Here is a 17,281-nt window from a genome sequence, read left to right as displayed (position 1 = left end):
AAAGAGAAAAACCAGCTGGTAATCTAAATAGATATAGAAGTGTACGCTATCTTTCCATATTCATTAATGATTAAAACTCTTAAGAATAGAAGGGAACTTTAAAGGAAAACCCTGGTATAGGGCATTTACAAAAACAAAACATGCAAAATGTAAAACAAGCATCATACCCAAGTAAAGTATGAAAGCATTCCCTTTATGATCAGTAACAAGGTAAGAATGTGCTCAATCACCATTTGTCTTTAATATGCTGGATGGGTTACTAGGAACAGTAAGAAAATATAAAAAATAAAACATACAAAGACTGAAAAATAAGAACTCAAATTTTCTTTATTCATGAATGAAAAAAATTTAATTATTTACATTAAAAAAATTTTAACTCCAAACAGTTGCTAGTGAATTTTCAGAATTAAGATTTTTCAGCAAAGCTAAGAGATACAAAACCAATTATTTTTCTACATAGAAAATGTAATAAGAATGTCATTTACATGATCACAATTAATATAAAGTAGCTGGGGATAAGTCCAACATATGTAAGCCCTTTAATGAAATAAGCCTGCAATTTTATTGTAAGATAATAATAAAAGGAGAGATATTCCATGCTCTTAGATAAGAAGACTTAACATTACAAGGTATCAGCTCTCCCATATTAATCTACAGATTCAACACAATTTCTTCCTTTTTTTTAATGTTTATTTATTATTGAGAGACAGAGAGACACAGAGCATGAGCAGGGAAGGGGTAGAGAGAGGGGGAAACACAGAATCTGAAGCAGGCTCCAGGCTCGGAGATGTCAGCACAGAGCCCAATGTGGGGCTCGAACTCCCAAACTGTGAGATCATGACCTGACCCGGAAGTCGGACGCTTAACCGACTGGGCCACCCAGGTGCCCTTAGATTCAACACAATTTCGATCTCCTTAATAAAGTGTTTTGTAGAACTTGGTGAGCTAATTTTAAAATCTATTATGTAAGAGTGGAGGGTCAAGAATAGCTTAGACACTCCTGTAAAAAAGAGAACAAAGCCAGGGACACATGGTTATAGGATATCAAGATTATTATAAGTTTGTAATAATTAAAGCAATGTACTATTGGTTAAGGGATAAAAAAAAAATGGACAAAATCATGTTCATGAGAGAAGGGATATCACAGAGCAGAGAGGAAAGCAGAAATTATCCAGTAAATGGTGCTAAAACAATTGATTATCCATATGGAAAAAAAAAATTCTCTTTTCACTACATCTCTCTCTTTCTCTCTCTGTCTCTCTCATACACACACAAAATCAATTTCAGTGGCTTAAATATGAACAGAAAAACTATACGATTTGTGTAAGACAATATAAAATAATATTTTCATGACTTCAAGCTAGGGAAGGTTTTTTTTTTTTTTTTTTTTAAGCAGGACAGAAAATCCTCACAAACTATGAAGTTAAAGGATGATAAATTCCACTCCATAAAAATGAAGAATGTCTGCTCATCAGAGGTTACCGTTAAGAAAGTAAGAAGATAAGCTACAAACTGGGAGAAGATATTTGAAAGGTATGCAACTGCAGGACTAATATTCATAACTTTCAAAGAACTGTTCTAAGTCAGTAAGAAAAGATGTACATCCTAATGAAAAAATGGGCATAATTTTTGTGTAAGCATTTTGTAGAAAAGGAACAATATAGGAAAAGATACTGAAACTCATTAATAATGAGGGAAATACAAAATAAAACCTCAATGAAATACTATTTCACTACCACCCTCTCCTCACCAAAGATTGGCAAAATAATAATAATAAAAAAAACTAAACTAAACTAACTAAATAAATAAATCAGGCAATACCAATATGAGGTGTGTTGAGTATCTGGAACAAAAGGAGTTCTCACTCAAAATGGCACAAACAGTTAGGAAAACAGTGTGGTGTCACCTGGCAAAATTGAAAACACACCTGCCTCATGACAACAATCTCCTACTTAGAAGGGAGAGAGAGAGACAATGAGAGTCCCAGACTCTGGAAACCTCCTGCCTGCTGTGAGCCTCAGAGGACACATACAAAAGTGCAACAGCCAAGTCCGTCAACAGAACAATGACTACAGGTGGTATCCTGCACCATCTCAGGCCCTCTTAGCCTCACCACTCTCTCAGGCCAGCTCTTCATAAACTCTGATCCACCACAGGAGACACAGCCCACAGCTCTTTGCCTCATAGATGTTTCATGGTGTCTGTTTTCTCCTGCCCCAGGATTTTCTGTTGCTGCTGTGGCATGAGAAACATCAGGACCCGCCCACTGTCCATAGATGCGCACATGTCTAGTATGCAGGAAAATGCTAATAATGGCCTTTGAGGCAAATTTTGAGATCTTTTCTATTTACCAGCAAGGCTCCCACCCTGAAAATGCACTCCTTAATGAAGAATAACAGGTAAACTTTTGTCTCAGGGTCTGCTAAATGCAACAATGTGGATGAATCTTAAAAACATAATGTTGAGGAGTGCCTGGGTGGCTCAGCTGGTTAAGCGACCAACTTTGGCTCAGGCCATGATCTCATGGTTCTTGAGTTCAAGCCTCACGTGGGGCTCTCTGTTAGTGCACAGCCCACTTCAGATCCTCTGTCCTCCTCTCTCTCTGTCCCTCCCCCACTCATGCATGTATGTGCTCTTTCTCTTAAAAACAAACATTAACTCCCCCCGCTCCCCACCAAACCATAATGTTGAGACAAAGAAGTCAGTCTTAGGAGAACACACACAGCGTGATATTTTTTTTAATATAAGAATCACAGAGAAAACCAAGAAATATATTATTTAGAGAATACATTTATAACTGGAAACACTAATGACAGGCAATGACATGATTAGCACAAAATTCATGACTGTGTCTACTTTTGGCACAGAGCAAAGGGGCAGAGACCCTGGAAGAGCAGAGAACTTCTAAGATACCATCAACGGCTTATTATTTAATCTGGAAGATGACCACTTTATACTATTCTCCAGATGTCACAGATACGTTTTGTACATTCTTAACGTATATTTATGAGGTAAGGAGATCTATAGAAAGCAATGAGTGTCGCCCATGGCAGGAGGACTCAAGCAGTCTCTACAAGTGTGGCTAGAGAGGAAGGTGGAGGCCAGATCACCAGGACCCTCAAGTGAAATTACCAGACTTCATTCTGAAGGCATTGAGGGGAATTTGGAAGTTCTGTTCTTTACTCTTTCTTTTCCCCCAAGCAGTGAATGTGGTAAACAATGAATAACAAAGCTAGTTAAAGCTCAAGAAATACGAGCCATGTCTGGGATAAGTATTGACAGGATATGCCACTGACTGACTAGGTATCATGGGCATAGGAAATGGAGAAGTCAAAGGTCAGAACGAGAGGAGGCTGTTATCCATAGTCCCACAGCAATGAGGATGAAAAGGCGAAGCTGGATTAGAGAAGTGCTGTGTGCTGAAATCGATAATGCTGTGGCATGCTGGATGAAGCAGGTTCACATCGGCTCCCAGCTCCTGAGAGCCGAATGTGCACACTCACATTAGGTGTTGTCATGTCGGTAGATTGAAACTGGCCGTGGCAAAAGTGTTTATCTACACTATGGATACTGACAAACACTATGATTAAAACTTTTTATCTCTTGAAGAGATTGTTGCTGAACATTTATCAGCAGAGCATTTGATAGGATTTGATGACAACCTGGATATGAAGAGGATGTTGTCTTACATGATACCCAAAATTCCTGACTTTAGAGATAGAAGATGACAAAATGACATGGACACAATGCAGGAAGCAGAGGTTTATGCTAGAAAAGGGGATTCTGATGATATGACTGAGAACAAGATGGACATGGTTCCTGCCCTCATGAAGCATTTAATTGAGTTTTAAGAGTGTGCATTAGGATACTCTGTGCAGCTTTTTAAAAATACATATTCCTGGGGGCGCCTGGGTGGCCCAGTCAGTTAAGCATCTGACTCTTGATGTTGGCTCAGGTCATGATCTCACAGTTTGTGAGTTCAAGCCTGGCAGTGGGCTCTGTGCTGACAGCGTGGAGCCTGCCTGGGATTCTCTCTGCCTCTCTCTCTGCCCCTCCCCTTCTTGTTCTCTCTGTCTCAAAATAAATAAATAAACTTAAAAAAATATATATTCCTGGGGCAACTGTGTGGCTCAGTTGGTTAAGTGTCTGACTCTTGATGTTGGCTCAGGTCATATCTCACGGTTTGTGGGATCGAGCCCTGTGTCAGGCTCTGTGTTGTCAGCATGAGTCCACTTGAGATTCTCTCTCTGCCCCTCCCCCCTCCAAATAAATAAACTTAAAAAATATACATATCTTATAGCCCTAATTTCTGTAGAAAGGTTAAAAAATTTGAAACAACACTACAGAGGAAATGAGTATACAAACCACCCTGCCAACTCTATTAAATGATGAGACCACTCCCTCCAAACCACAAATATATTTATGATAAAATATTTATTAAAGAGAGGAAGATTAAAACAGATCCTCTGGTGGCCCATAATATAATGACCCACATATCATATCTTTCTAGAAGGGTACTAAATCATGCTTCTCAAACCTGGCTGCACAATAAAATTGCCTGGATGGCCTTACCAACCATTCTAGCTTGGGTCTCACCCAGACAAACTAAATCAGAATCTTCAGAGCTGGAGCCCCAGCACTAGTGTTTTTACCAATGTTGAGAAATGTTGCATTAAGTTTTTTAGACTGGGAAAATGAAATCAGTGGAAAAGGAGACAGGCAGAGGAAGGTCGTAGGGGAACTGGCTGTAAGTGGAGTTAAAGTCATAGGTAGACAGAAGTAACATTAGCAAAAATATGAAATCTTATCTCTCTGAAACAAGAGAAACGGAGAAGGGTTTGGATAAAGATTGAAAGAAAGTTTGAAATAGAAAAAAGAGGTATCAAATGAAATCAGATGACTTCAATCTTCTCAGTACGAAGAAAGAAGTGGCAACAGTGATGGAAATCATCATACTCATCTTAGGATCTAGCATTTATTGAGCAATTTTATAGGAGATAACTCACTAGGAACTTCATAAACATTACTTCACTTATCTTCATCCTACCATATGAGGAAGACACTGATATTATTATTCCCGTTTTATAGATGAGAAACCATAAATGGGAGGTATCTATAAGATTGAGCAATTTGCCAAGGTCGCATACGCAGTAAGTGACAGTAAGTGTGCAACTGTGTTCTGTGGTGAATGCAGCCCTGTGAGAGCCTTAAAGCCTTTCTTTTCACTGTGCCATTATGTGAGTGAGGGAGAATCAGGTTGCTGGCTCAAGGAGAGAGAGGTTTTGGAAACTGGATGAGGGGATTAAGTCAGGGAATCAGAGATGAGTAGGACTGTGAAAGAGCATGGAGGGCCCAATTGTGGTTATGGTGCATGGATTTGTTTCACGTAAGCACTTTGTTTATTTTGGATTCTTATTTGGCAGCTCAGAAATGAGAGTGGGAAAAGTGAAAGTTAAATTTACCCAGAGTGGGATTAACCAAGAAAATGGGGCAGGAGGTCAAGGAGTAAGGTTTATATTGTACCAACAAGAAAAGTGTTGGGAGAGGCCAGGAAGTGGACTCCAGCATGGAGCATTAATGTGTGGGACACTGAGGCCTAGATGGGCTGCACAACTGGAGGAACTGGGAGAGGCTGAAGGACTGGCAAGTTTTGATGAGAGTAAAACTCAGATTTCAGAGAAGGAAGGAAGAGAAATGATTAGAAAGGGATATTTCAGAATTATAGATCTCTAGTCTGAAAATATTAAAAACCTGGAGGTTAATTTTCAGGGTTTTGATTGGGAAGTATCTTTGGTTTCAGAAGAGACTTTCCAAACGTGTCAAATTGCATCCATTAGGCCAAGTTCTGCCTTGAAATACATAACATAATCATAAATAAGCCACTTACTGCTAAACTTAGACTTTAATGGTGGGCAATTAAAATGACACCATGAATAAATGACTCCATTTCTTTAAGGAGTTCAAAATGTCACACTTTCTTCCTACTGAGTAATATAATTCCAAAAATTATGCCTCTAATTTTAGGGTAGAGCTGATGATATGGCCAGCTATCCTGAGATCAGTCATGCAAATAGTTATGCAATAGAAATGGCCCAGAACCAGAAATCATCTGGTGTTGTTAACAGGGGAAAGTTGGCTTTTGACTTAACAGTAACTTAAGTGTATTAATTTCACTCATTGTATTATATTGGACTGATTAATAGACTAAGCAGATGTATGACAGGACTAAATATAGCTCAAATCCCAGTTTTGGTTCTAATCTTCCCACCTCAAATGATTTTAGGAGTGTTACTTAGTATTCTCTGCCTTGGGTTCCTGGACAGAAATAAGCAGATTGCCTACCAGCCACTGAAATTTTAAGAAGATTAATTAAAATTTGCCTGAGCTTCTTAAAAAAATAAAATATTTAAGCTAAAGGATTATTAATATGATTGCTACCTACAAAGTGTTTTGATCAGGCCTACAATGGGTTGTAATAGTGCCCTTGGGTTTCTTATTTGGGCTTAATTAAATGTAACTTTTATTTCTTCATAAATGAAGCAGGAACCTTAAGACAGACAAATTAGCCCTACATATGCTATTTCTATATGAAGTTAAAGTATTTCTGAAATGGAAACTTTTCATTAGTTTCAAGGTCCTGAATTTTCTCCATAAAATTTCTTTCAGTGTAGTTTCCTTTAATCCTTCTCCTGGGGGAGCAATTATGAAAATAGATGCCGGTTGCAGTGAGTGAGGGGACTAGAGATGGCTGAATGAAGAAAACCAAGTTGGAATGAATTAAGATGACTTTCCAAAGGCACACAGAAAGATACTGTTTCCTCAAGAATGACTAAAGGTGAATGGAAGAATACTTATCTACTGAATATAACCATATGCTTAGAAGCATTTATCACTCTTCTGTAGCTCCTTCACACTCTTCCCACATTCACTGTGGCCAGAAGAGAAGTACAGCAGTGAGAGTACATCCCCAATAAATAATTCATAGTGATGCATGCTGAGGTTCACACTCGATAGTGGCATTTCCATAGATGAATTCTCATTACCATAGCTATGCCAGTCAACCTTATCAACTCATTGTAGGATAAGCTTTGGCGTGCAGGTTGCCTTGGTCCAGAGCACCTTCCTTCCTTATTAAAATGGTTGCATCTGACTTGGCGCTCTTGATTTGTGAGGTTGAAATCCCAGTGACACCATCTCTTTCTCTCAGACAGTAAGCTCAGACCCAGTGGTTGCTTAAAACTGTCTGCTTTGGAAGGCTAAAACTCATTGTGGTCAAATACTTGCCTTCCTTTCAACAAGCTGCTTTGCTGTTTTCTGAGGATTGGTATAACCACTTCCTTCCCCACAACTGTGGAAGTGTCCTTTATACCCTGAAGTAGGAAGAGGCAGTATAGATGGAGACCTCCATCATCCTGGAGTCTGGTTACTTCACAATATAGCAATGATGTTGGAACTTTTACTGTGGTCATTACCACATACATACTGAATTATAATATAAACCCAGAGATTCATATGAAAAAAAAAAACTGTGTTGCTTTAGATGGATTATTTTATTTTTATTTGAGAGACAGGGAGAGAGATAGAGAGCATGAGTGGGGGAGAGGGGCAGAGGGAGAGACAGAGAGAATCTTAAGCAGGTCCCACGCTCAGTGCAGAGGCTGATGTGGGGCTTGATCCCATGACCCTGGGATCATAACTTGAGCTGAAATCAAGAGTTGGATGCTCAACTGACTGAACCACCCAGGCACCTAGATGGATTATTTTAAAACAGCATAAAATCTGCTGTGAATATGATTGTGTTGACAAAGGTATACAGGATCCGAATTTTCAGAGATGATTAGCATGCAAATATAGTCAATATGGCTGCACACTCATGGTTGATAGAAGTGGCCAAGAAAGCAGCATGTCATGTCAGCGCTGCTTAATTAGTTCACATATATGATAGTCCTTTAGTGTGGTCGTTGATATAAGCACAGAGGGGCCACAAGTCAGAAATTGCTTTTGATTTTTAAAGCGAGTATTTAATCTAAAAAATGGCTTCAGGTGTGCTGCCAGAGTCTGCTCAGTTGAACACAAAGTGTCTTCAATTTACAGATCCTTGATTATAAGGCCATCTTTTCAGATACAATTGAACAAAAAGTCTGCCTTGAACCTTTTGAATTACACTGTCCTGAGACTGTAGCAGAGATGAACAAAGTAGAGGAGCTGCAAAGTTAATGTGACTGTCAGTGGGCAGCTCTCTCAGGTATAGAAATGAATCCACATTTTCTGTTAATGGAGCCACAGTGAGGGAAAACACCTTCCTGGGTAATTTTATGAAATGAGAACATATCCCAGTAGTAAAGGCTTAGCAAGAAGTAGAGTGTCTTCAATTGCAAATTTTCTGACATTCATAGCTACAAAAATAATTACTGTACCTTGGTGTCTAACTTACTTAGTTAAGGTTTCATTTAAGTATATCCAAATGTAATGCAAAAGGCACATACTCTGATACACATTATTTCCATTTTAGGACTTGCCAAGGGTGGATTTTTTTCTCTTTCTCCCACACATTGGAATGCCACAAGCAATTAGATGAAATTATTTATGTGCAATGAAAAGGTAAAACTGTAAAGCAGTGCTGTGCACATCAGATGCAACTGGGATCCCCATTAGGAATATGAGAGGCACCTTGGTATCTTGACAAAATAATTGAAATTATTGAACTGTTCGGTTGAATAAACAATTTTACATAGTAAAGGTTTTGAAATCAAAGTCATTTCACTTTTGTGTTATCAGTGGGAAAACTACATTCAGAATCGCAAAGCTTAAAGTAAAAATTTTAAAGTATTGGCATGTCTTTGGGTCTCTTAATATTTTATGTCAAGCACAGTATTGGGTAGCTGGTAACCACTCTGTGGAACTCAATTGGGAAAAATCACCTAATGGCATAGGAAAACTTTCGAGAAGCAATTTGGTATGAATCAAATACTATAAAACTGTTTATGCTTAGACCCAATTTTTTACTTTAGTCAATTTATGCTAAGAATCTTAAATACTAAGAGAGACTTATGTAAAGATGTTCATTGCAATGTTATTAATAATAACAATATAATTAGGAACAATTATTTCTCTTTTGTTGACTAGTATGTAAAGCAAATCATGACATATCAACTGAAAGGAATATTATGCAGCCAAAAAAAAGACACATGTCAAAACTAAATAGCAATGTAGACCATTCGTATAATGGAACAGAAGTGCAGAAAGCCTGGTATAAAATTGTGCTACTGTAAAACTGCAATCATGTAAAAATTAAATAAATGTACATAGAAAAAAGACCGAGGGAACGTATATCAGTACCAGCATAGGTTGTGTTTGGATAGAAGTTCTACGTGCAATTTTTCATGTCTTTTTTGGTTTTTTAAATAATCTATAATTTTTTAAAAAGAAACTCTCGAATTTGAACACTCAGTGGATATGTTTAACAGCTAGTTGTATTAAATTGAACTTTTCTTCTCACTCCCCATACTGTTTTCTATGTAAATACACTCATGGTGGTTAATTAGTCACCAACGGGAATCCAGTCAGGCTGAAGCACATAAACTCTAATTAATGTAGACCTCAGTAATTGGAGATTAACAGAGGTTCACAGATCTGAGATTCTTACAGAATAAAAAGTCCCAAACAAGTAAAATATAAGGATTTTTTATTATGCCATTAATTGTACTTTGTTTCATAGAAACTGGCATATAACAAATTATAGGTTTTAGTGAGCTTATTTAATTTAACTTTATGCAAATGATTATGCTATTTGTAATTGTAATGGTTGATATATAATGTATGAAAATAGCAAAAATAGTTAAATTAGTTAACACAATTAATTAAACAACAATGACAAACCCAAAGATGATTTGCCTGGTCAAGTGTGTGAAATAGACAGTAAGTTTGTTTCAGCAAATTAAACTCAAAATACACTAGAATCCCATCATTTGTTTCTAATGAAAATGTTTTTATAAATGTAAACATTGATATATAACTGACAATTGAAAGGAAAGGTAAGTAAACTTTTGTTTCATCCACTATCATTTACAGGTTGAAAAACAAAAGGTATTTTTATATACTCTTTTATAGAATTTTTTTTCTCCTTCTAAATGCAACCACTAAAAAGTAACATATAAAATAACTGACAATTAGTTATTTTGTGACTTACAAATGCAACAACTCTTTGTTTTACTTTCTCTGGACATTTTCAAACCAATAATTTGATTAAAATGTTAATTGTCTGAAGCTATGGTCATCCTTACGGAAGAACCAAACATTATTGATTTCCAATGTCTTAAAAAGACTATGTTACAATGACTAAGTTTATTCTTAAAAAAAAAAAAAGTGAAGCTTTCTTCAACAGGATTTTTGAAAATACATTATTTTTCTTAAATATGCCTGCTTAGTGGCTTGTTTTAATTTTAAATTCATTTGAAGATTTGCCATAAGATCATGCACTGCCTCGTTCTTTCATGCATACAACTTCAAAACAGAGAGGGAAGCAAACCATAAGAGACTCTTAAATACAGAGAACAAACTGAGGGCTGCTGGAGGGGAGTTGGGTGGAGGGATGGGTCAAGTGGGTGATGGGCATTAAGGAGGACACTTGGGATGAGCACTGGGTGTCATATGTAAGAGATGAATCACTGGGTTCTACTCCTCAAGCCAAGACTACAATGTATGTTAACTAACTTGAATTTAAATAATAAATAAATAAATAAATAAATAAATAAATTAAATAAAATTTATCGGTGATCTTAACAAAACTAAAAAAAAAGAACACGCACTGCTTCATTCTTTTATGCAAACAACTTCAAAAACAACCATGTTTCTGTGTTTGTCATTATCATGAACTCTGAAGACAAAGCCCCCTTGCTATTTTTTAAGGAAAAGCAACTCAAGATTTAATTATGAGAAGGTAAGAAATACATTTTTTGTCCGATTATAAATAGCTTAAAACATTAGCTTCAGTAAATATTGCGTCAACCTTTATATTTTATTTGTCAATTTTTAAGAGATAAATGAATGGTTTCATGGATCTACTAATGTTACTGATATTGACACAAATTTGTATTCGATGTTTTATAAAGCAAAAAGGATGCATTCATCTCTCTTATTTTATTAACATTAATTGCACTTAAAATTATGAAGTAAATTTTCAACAAAGTGAAAACCATTTCTGACAATCATTCAATCAATTAATCAATATTTATTTAGGGCTTACCATATACTAACCCTCTGAGACATAATGGTGAGCTTGTTGATTTTGAATGTTCACTTCTGCAAATAGATTTTATAGATAAGCAATTTTAAAAATAAACAAATATTCAAATAACTTACCTTTGGTTCCTTGAACCTGGAGAAAAATCCAAAAAACAAAAACAGCCCTTCTAGTTTCCAAATACATTCTGGCTCTTGTGCATTGGCAATTCTGGTAACAATCACAGAACAGTCCCAAATCTCATTAAAAAAATAAAATGACAGAAATATGAAAAGTAATTAAATACTGATGCCAGCTGAGAGAGGATAACCTTCTTGGTTTACCTTTATGAGGGTGCTAATTTATGAAGAACATGAAGCAATGTCTGTTTCTGGAATAATCTACTTATCTTCCCCTCAGGTGTAATCTCTGCTTAAGGGCCAGCTGGAGGAACCTTTATCTCATTAACCTTCTGGAGGAGCATCTGTCAGCCTAGCTCCAGGATCCTGAACGCCATCATAAACAAGTGTCCACAGGCAGAAGAAAGGCTTTTTTCTTAGTTATTCACCTGTTAGAGTGACACAGGGAGCCAGGGGAAGTCCTGCCAAATGCAGAAGAAGGCTGACAGTTAGGGTCAAATGTTTTCCAAAATGACATGCTCAAGGAACATCCATTGAAAGAGCTTAATTGCTATCCTTCGAAATATGTGCTTATTCAATATGTGTTAGTCTCTGGAGGCAGCAAAGCTGTCTTCATTCTCATAGAAGAAATGCATGGCTTTGTAAGTTGCTTTCTTTCTGGCATTACATACAGATGACTTTTCGGGTTTAAATCTGGTTTTAACTTTTTAAAATTTGTTTTTCATATACAGAATTTAAAGAGTCCAATAGTTCTACAAGGTTTGTGAAGAGTAATGTATCTATTCCTCCATTTAAAGGAAACCACTTTTAAGTTTTTAAGCTAATTCTAGTATTCTTATTTGTACCTCTACATAGTATGCTTCTATGACTATTTTTTTGTTTTTTACTTTTATGCATTAGTAAGTAGATATGGAGATATCTACATACACACTCCCCCCTCTCCATATACATGTAGTCATCCTGTCCTTCTATCCACCTCAGTATTATTGTATTTTCAGTTTACTGAGTGTTCAATTTTATGTTTCTGTGACTGTATACATGCTATATATAGCTGAGCCGTGGAGTACACTGTAGTTATTAACATGTATTGAGAGCTAAGTTGTGACAGACACTCCTCCTAGACATTTCCATAGGTTATCCATATATTCCTTAATATGACTTTATGAGGTAGATACTATTATGATCTGTTTTATATTTGAGGAAGCTAAGGTATATATATGTCAGAGCCAGTATTTGAACTCAGAGCCTGGTTTCAGAGCCTATACTTTAACTGCTACCCCATGATGCTTTTTGCAATTCTCTTATTTTTTCCCCTTAGATTTTATAAACAAAACAGTAAGTTATCCCCAAATATTACCCCAGATATATAAATTTCCTGTTTTTATGGTTATAGTCTTCAGATAATCTGTCTTTCCCAGGACTTGCTGAGCCCCTTCAGTCTGTATTGTTTCTTTTCTTGTTATTGTTCACAGCAGTCATCTGGGGATCCTCTTTCACAATTACCTTGGAGACGGCTTTTACCTCTCTTGTGTTGGGTCACGAGTTTTCTGGATCTTATGTTGCCTTCTTTCGTAACCTAATGTCTTGTTTTAGCAGAGCATATGCTCCAGTATATTGCTGAGAGAAAGTTCCCAGTAGATATATTTGAGATCTTGTATGTTTAAAAATGGCTTTCATCTATCCTCATGCTTGATTGATAGTTTGGCCAGCGCTATACACTTAATGTCTGTGTCCTCCTAAAATTCATATGTTGAAAACTAACTCCCAGTGGGATGGTATTTGGAGGTGGGACATTTAGGAGGTGATGGGGTTATGTGTGTGAAGTCCTCATGAATAGGATTAGCTCCCTTACAAAAGAGGCACCAGAGAGCTCTTTTGTTCCTTCCATCATGCAAGGCACAGTGACAAAATATGTATGAACCAGGAAGCAGGCTTTCATCAGATACTGAATATGCTTGCACCTTGATCTTGGACATCCCAGCCTCCATAATTGTAAGAAATAGATTTCTGTTGTTTATAAACTACTCAGTCTTTGGTATTCAGTATGCTACCATTTGGGGAGCAGCCCAAATGGATGAAAAACAACTGACTATAGAGCTCTGGGTTGGGGGAGTGCCTGGGTGGCTCTGTCGGTTGAGTGTCTTCATCTCATGGGTTGAGTGTCTGACTTTATCTCATGGTTCGTGAGTTCGAGCCCTGCATCACGCTCACTGATGTCAGCGTACAGCCCTCTAGGGATCCTCAGTCTCCCTCTCTCTCTGCCCCTCCCCTGTTCATGCTCTCTCTCTCAAAAAATGAATACAAATTTATCAAAAAAAAGAAAAAGAAAGAAAGAAAGAAAGAAAGAGAAAGAAAGAAAGAAAGAAAGAAAGAAAGAAAGAAAGAAAGAAAGAAAGAAAGAAAGAAAAGCAAAGAAAAAAGAATTCTACGTTGGAAATAACATTCACTTAGAATACTGAAGACATTAATCCATTTTCTTCTAGCTTCCTGTGCTACTAAAATCTGAAGTATTTTTTGTTCTTAATTCTTTGTATAGGATCTTTCTGGAAGATCTATAAGATTTCTTGAGAGACAAACAGAGAGACAGAGAGGGACAGAGAGCAAGAGAGTGATAGAGTGCTTCTCTACTGCCAGTTTAAGATTTGTCTTTCCAGGTCTGCTACCATTTATCTGTGTTTTAGAACTTTGCTTAAACCCACATGTTCAGCTTAATAAAATTATTATGAAGTGAACAGTCTAGTAATATCTAGGTGAAAATACAGAATATTAATAGCACCTTAGAAGGACCCATGTTCCGACTCAAAAACACAAACCTTTCTTCTCCATTAAATATAACCATTATGCTGATTTCTATAGTAATCACTTATTAGTTTTCTTTATAATTTTACTGCTTATCTACACATCTGTTAGCACTGTTGTTTAGATTTTCCTATCCCACCACTATTTATTGAAAAGATCATTATTTCCTCTACTGTTCTTTAGTTCCAACTTTGTCATAAATCAAGAATACATATGTTTGTGGGTTCTCTTTCCTATTTGTCTACTCTTGTGCTGCATTATCTTAATTATGGTACCTTTTTAGTATGTCTTCACATCTGTAGAACAAGTTCTCCCATCTTGTTCTTCTTCAAAATAATCTTGTTTACCTTTGGTGTTTTGAATTTTTACATAGATTTCAGGGTCAGATTGTCAAGTTCCACAAAAAAGGTTTGCTAGGATTCATAAATAGGTGATGGAGATGAAGGAGTGCACTTCTGATCAGCACTGGGTGATGTATGGAAGTGCTGAATTAGTACATTGTACACCTGAAACTAATATTACACTGCATGTTAGCTAACTGGAATTTAAATAAAAACTTACAAAAAAAGAAACTACACTGGACTGTAGATCAATTTGGGGAAACTGACATCTTTACCATGTTGAATCTTCTAATCCATGAACATGATTTGTATATTTATTTATATAATATATTTATATTGTTTCTTTAATTTTGTCATTTATATTTCATTTGATTGATTTTTTGAAATTTTTAAGTATTGATATTTTAATTTTATTATAAAAGGTATTATTTTCAAAATTTTATTTTCAATTCGTTATTGCCAGATGTAAAAACATTACTGATTTTTGTATATTGATCCTGTGTGCAGTGACCTTGAGAAACAAATTAATGAATTCTAATGGGTTTTTTTTTTTGGTTTATTCTTTTCAGTTTTCTACATATACTATTGTCATTTATGAATAATAATTGTTTTCCTCCTTTCCAATTCTTACACATTTTCTTCCTTTTCCTTGCTCTTCTGCACTGGTGAGGGCCTCTAATAAAATGTTGAATAAAATGGTGATAGCAGGTATGTTTGTTTTATTTTTTCTGGTTCTAAAAGAAAAACTTACATTTTATCATTAAGAATAGTGTTTGTAATTTTGTATTTAACCTATTATGGAATAAGGAAATTTCCTTATTCCTAGATCGCAAAGAGTTTTTTTTTTTTTTAAATAATGAATGGCTATTGAATATTACTTGATTTGTAGATCTTTTGAAATTATCATAGATTTTTTTCACTTTTATCTCTTAACAGTGTAAAGTACATTGATTTTTCTAATGCTAAACCAACCCTACTTTCCTAGAGTAACACTAAGTTGGTTGTAGTGTATATTAGTGTTTTGTATATATTGCTGGATGCAGTTTGCTAATTTTTGTTTAGTCTCTTAAACATCTACATTCATGAGTAAATTGCCTTCTTATGATATACTAGTAGATTATGGTCATAAAAGGAGTTGAAGAGTGTTAATTCTTTTTCTAGTCTAGGAATAGTTTTGTTTTTTCTTTTAAAGCTTATTTATTTTTAGAGAGAGAGAGTGGGCGAGGGGCAGAGAGAGAGAGAGGGAGAGAGAGAATCCCAATCCTTCTTCTATATTTAAAAAACATTTTTTTCAAGTTTATTTATTCATTTTGAGAGAGACAGACAGTGTGGGGGGAAGAGGCAGAGAGAGAGAGAGAGAGGGAATCCCAAGCAGGTTCTGCACTGTGAGCACAGAGCCTGATGTTGGGCTTTAACTCAGGAAACCCTGAGATCATGACCTGAGCTGAAACGTAGAGTTGGGCACTTAACTGACTGAGCCAGCTAGGCACCCCACCAATCCTTCTTCTATTTTTGGAAGAGTATGAGTGGGATTGGTGTAAATTCCTCTTTAAATGTTTAGTAAAGGGGCACCTGGATGGCTCAGTCAGTTAAATGTCTGCCTCTTGGTTTCGGCTCAGGTCATAATCTCACAGTTCACTGGATTGAGCCCTGTGTTGGGCTCTGTGCTGACATTACAGAGCCTACTTGGGATTCTCTCTCTCTGTCTCTCTCTGCCCTTACCCTACTCCCCTACTCATGCTCTCTCTCTCAAAATAAATAAGTAAACTTAAAAAAATAAATGTTTGGTAAAATTTACCTGTGAAACCATCTGGTTCTGCACTGCACTTTTTTTTTTTTTTTGGTTGGGAGATTATGATTACTGATTCAGTCTCCTTGCTTGTAATTATTCTGTTCAGATTTTCTATTGCTTCCTGATTCAGTCTTGGTATGTTACATGTTTCTAAGAATTCATTTATTTTTTTCTAGGTTGTCCAGTTTGTTGACATATAGTTGTTCATAGTAGCATTTTATGATTATTTGTATTTCTGTGGTATCAGTTGTAATTTTTTTATTTATAATTTTGTTGATTTGGGTCCTCTCTTTTTTTTCCTTGATTAGTCAAGTTTGGTTTGTCAATTTTGTTTATCTTCCTTATTTATCTTTATTCTGTGTATCACATATATTCATGTTTTCCCAGCCTTTATCCATATCTTTTGTTTTGTCATATTAACTTATCCTTTATTTCACTATTTTCTCATCATCTAGATGTAATTTATTGTTCTTAATTTCAGTTATTCTATTTTTTTCAGTTCTGAGATTTATTATTTTTTTTAACTTTTTAATGTTTATTTTTGGAAGAAAGAGAGAGAGAGAGATAGAGAGAGACACAGCATGAGTAGGGAAGGGGCAAAGAGAGAGGGAGACACAGAATTCAAAGCAGGCTCCAGGCTCTGAGCTGTCAGCACAGAGCTGGACACGGGGCTCAAACCCATGAACCGGGAGATCATGACCTCAGCCGAAGTCGGGCGCTTAACTGACTGAGCCACCCAGGTACCCCTGAGATTTCTATTTTGTAGTATTCCAATTCTATTTTATCTCTTTTTAAAAAATAGTTTATACCTCTGTGCTAATAATGATGTCTTTCATCTCACTGAATATCGCAAAAATAGACTTATAATTCCAAATTCTGCAACTCTGGGGGTTGCTTCTACTGTCTTTCTCTTTCTGTTTTCCTTTCTTCTTTTTTTAATGTTTAATCATTTTTGAGACAGAGAGCATGAACAGGAGAGGGGCAGAGA

General features: G+C 36.1%; 1 protein-coding gene across 2 annotated transcripts in view; it reads right to left on the bottom strand.

Moving 5' to 3' along the window:
• The window catches only part of IMPG1 (interphotoreceptor matrix proteoglycan 1), a 132,103-nt gene extending 120,438 nt beyond the window's left edge, over positions 1 to 11,665 (bottom strand). For both annotated transcript variants that reach the window (XM_053222556.1, XM_053222557.1), the window contains exon 1: positions 11,362 to 11,665. In XM_053222556.1, the coding sequence (XP_053078531.1) occupies positions 11,362 to 11,428 (67 nt within the window). In that variant the 5' untranslated portion in view covers positions 11,429 to 11,665. The remainder of the gene's footprint in view (positions 1 to 11,361) is intronic.
• Positions 11,666 to 17,281: the final 5,616 nt, after the last annotated feature.

The sequence above is a fragment of the Acinonyx jubatus genome, chromosome B2 (assembly GCF_027475565.1).
Source record: "Acinonyx jubatus isolate Ajub_Pintada_27869175 chromosome B2, VMU_Ajub_asm_v1.0, whole genome shotgun sequence".
Taxonomy (NCBI): domain Eukaryota; kingdom Metazoa; phylum Chordata; class Mammalia; order Carnivora; family Felidae; genus Acinonyx; species Acinonyx jubatus.
Note: the sequence above shows the minus strand (reverse complement) of the source record. Positions and strands in the feature narration are given on the sequence as shown.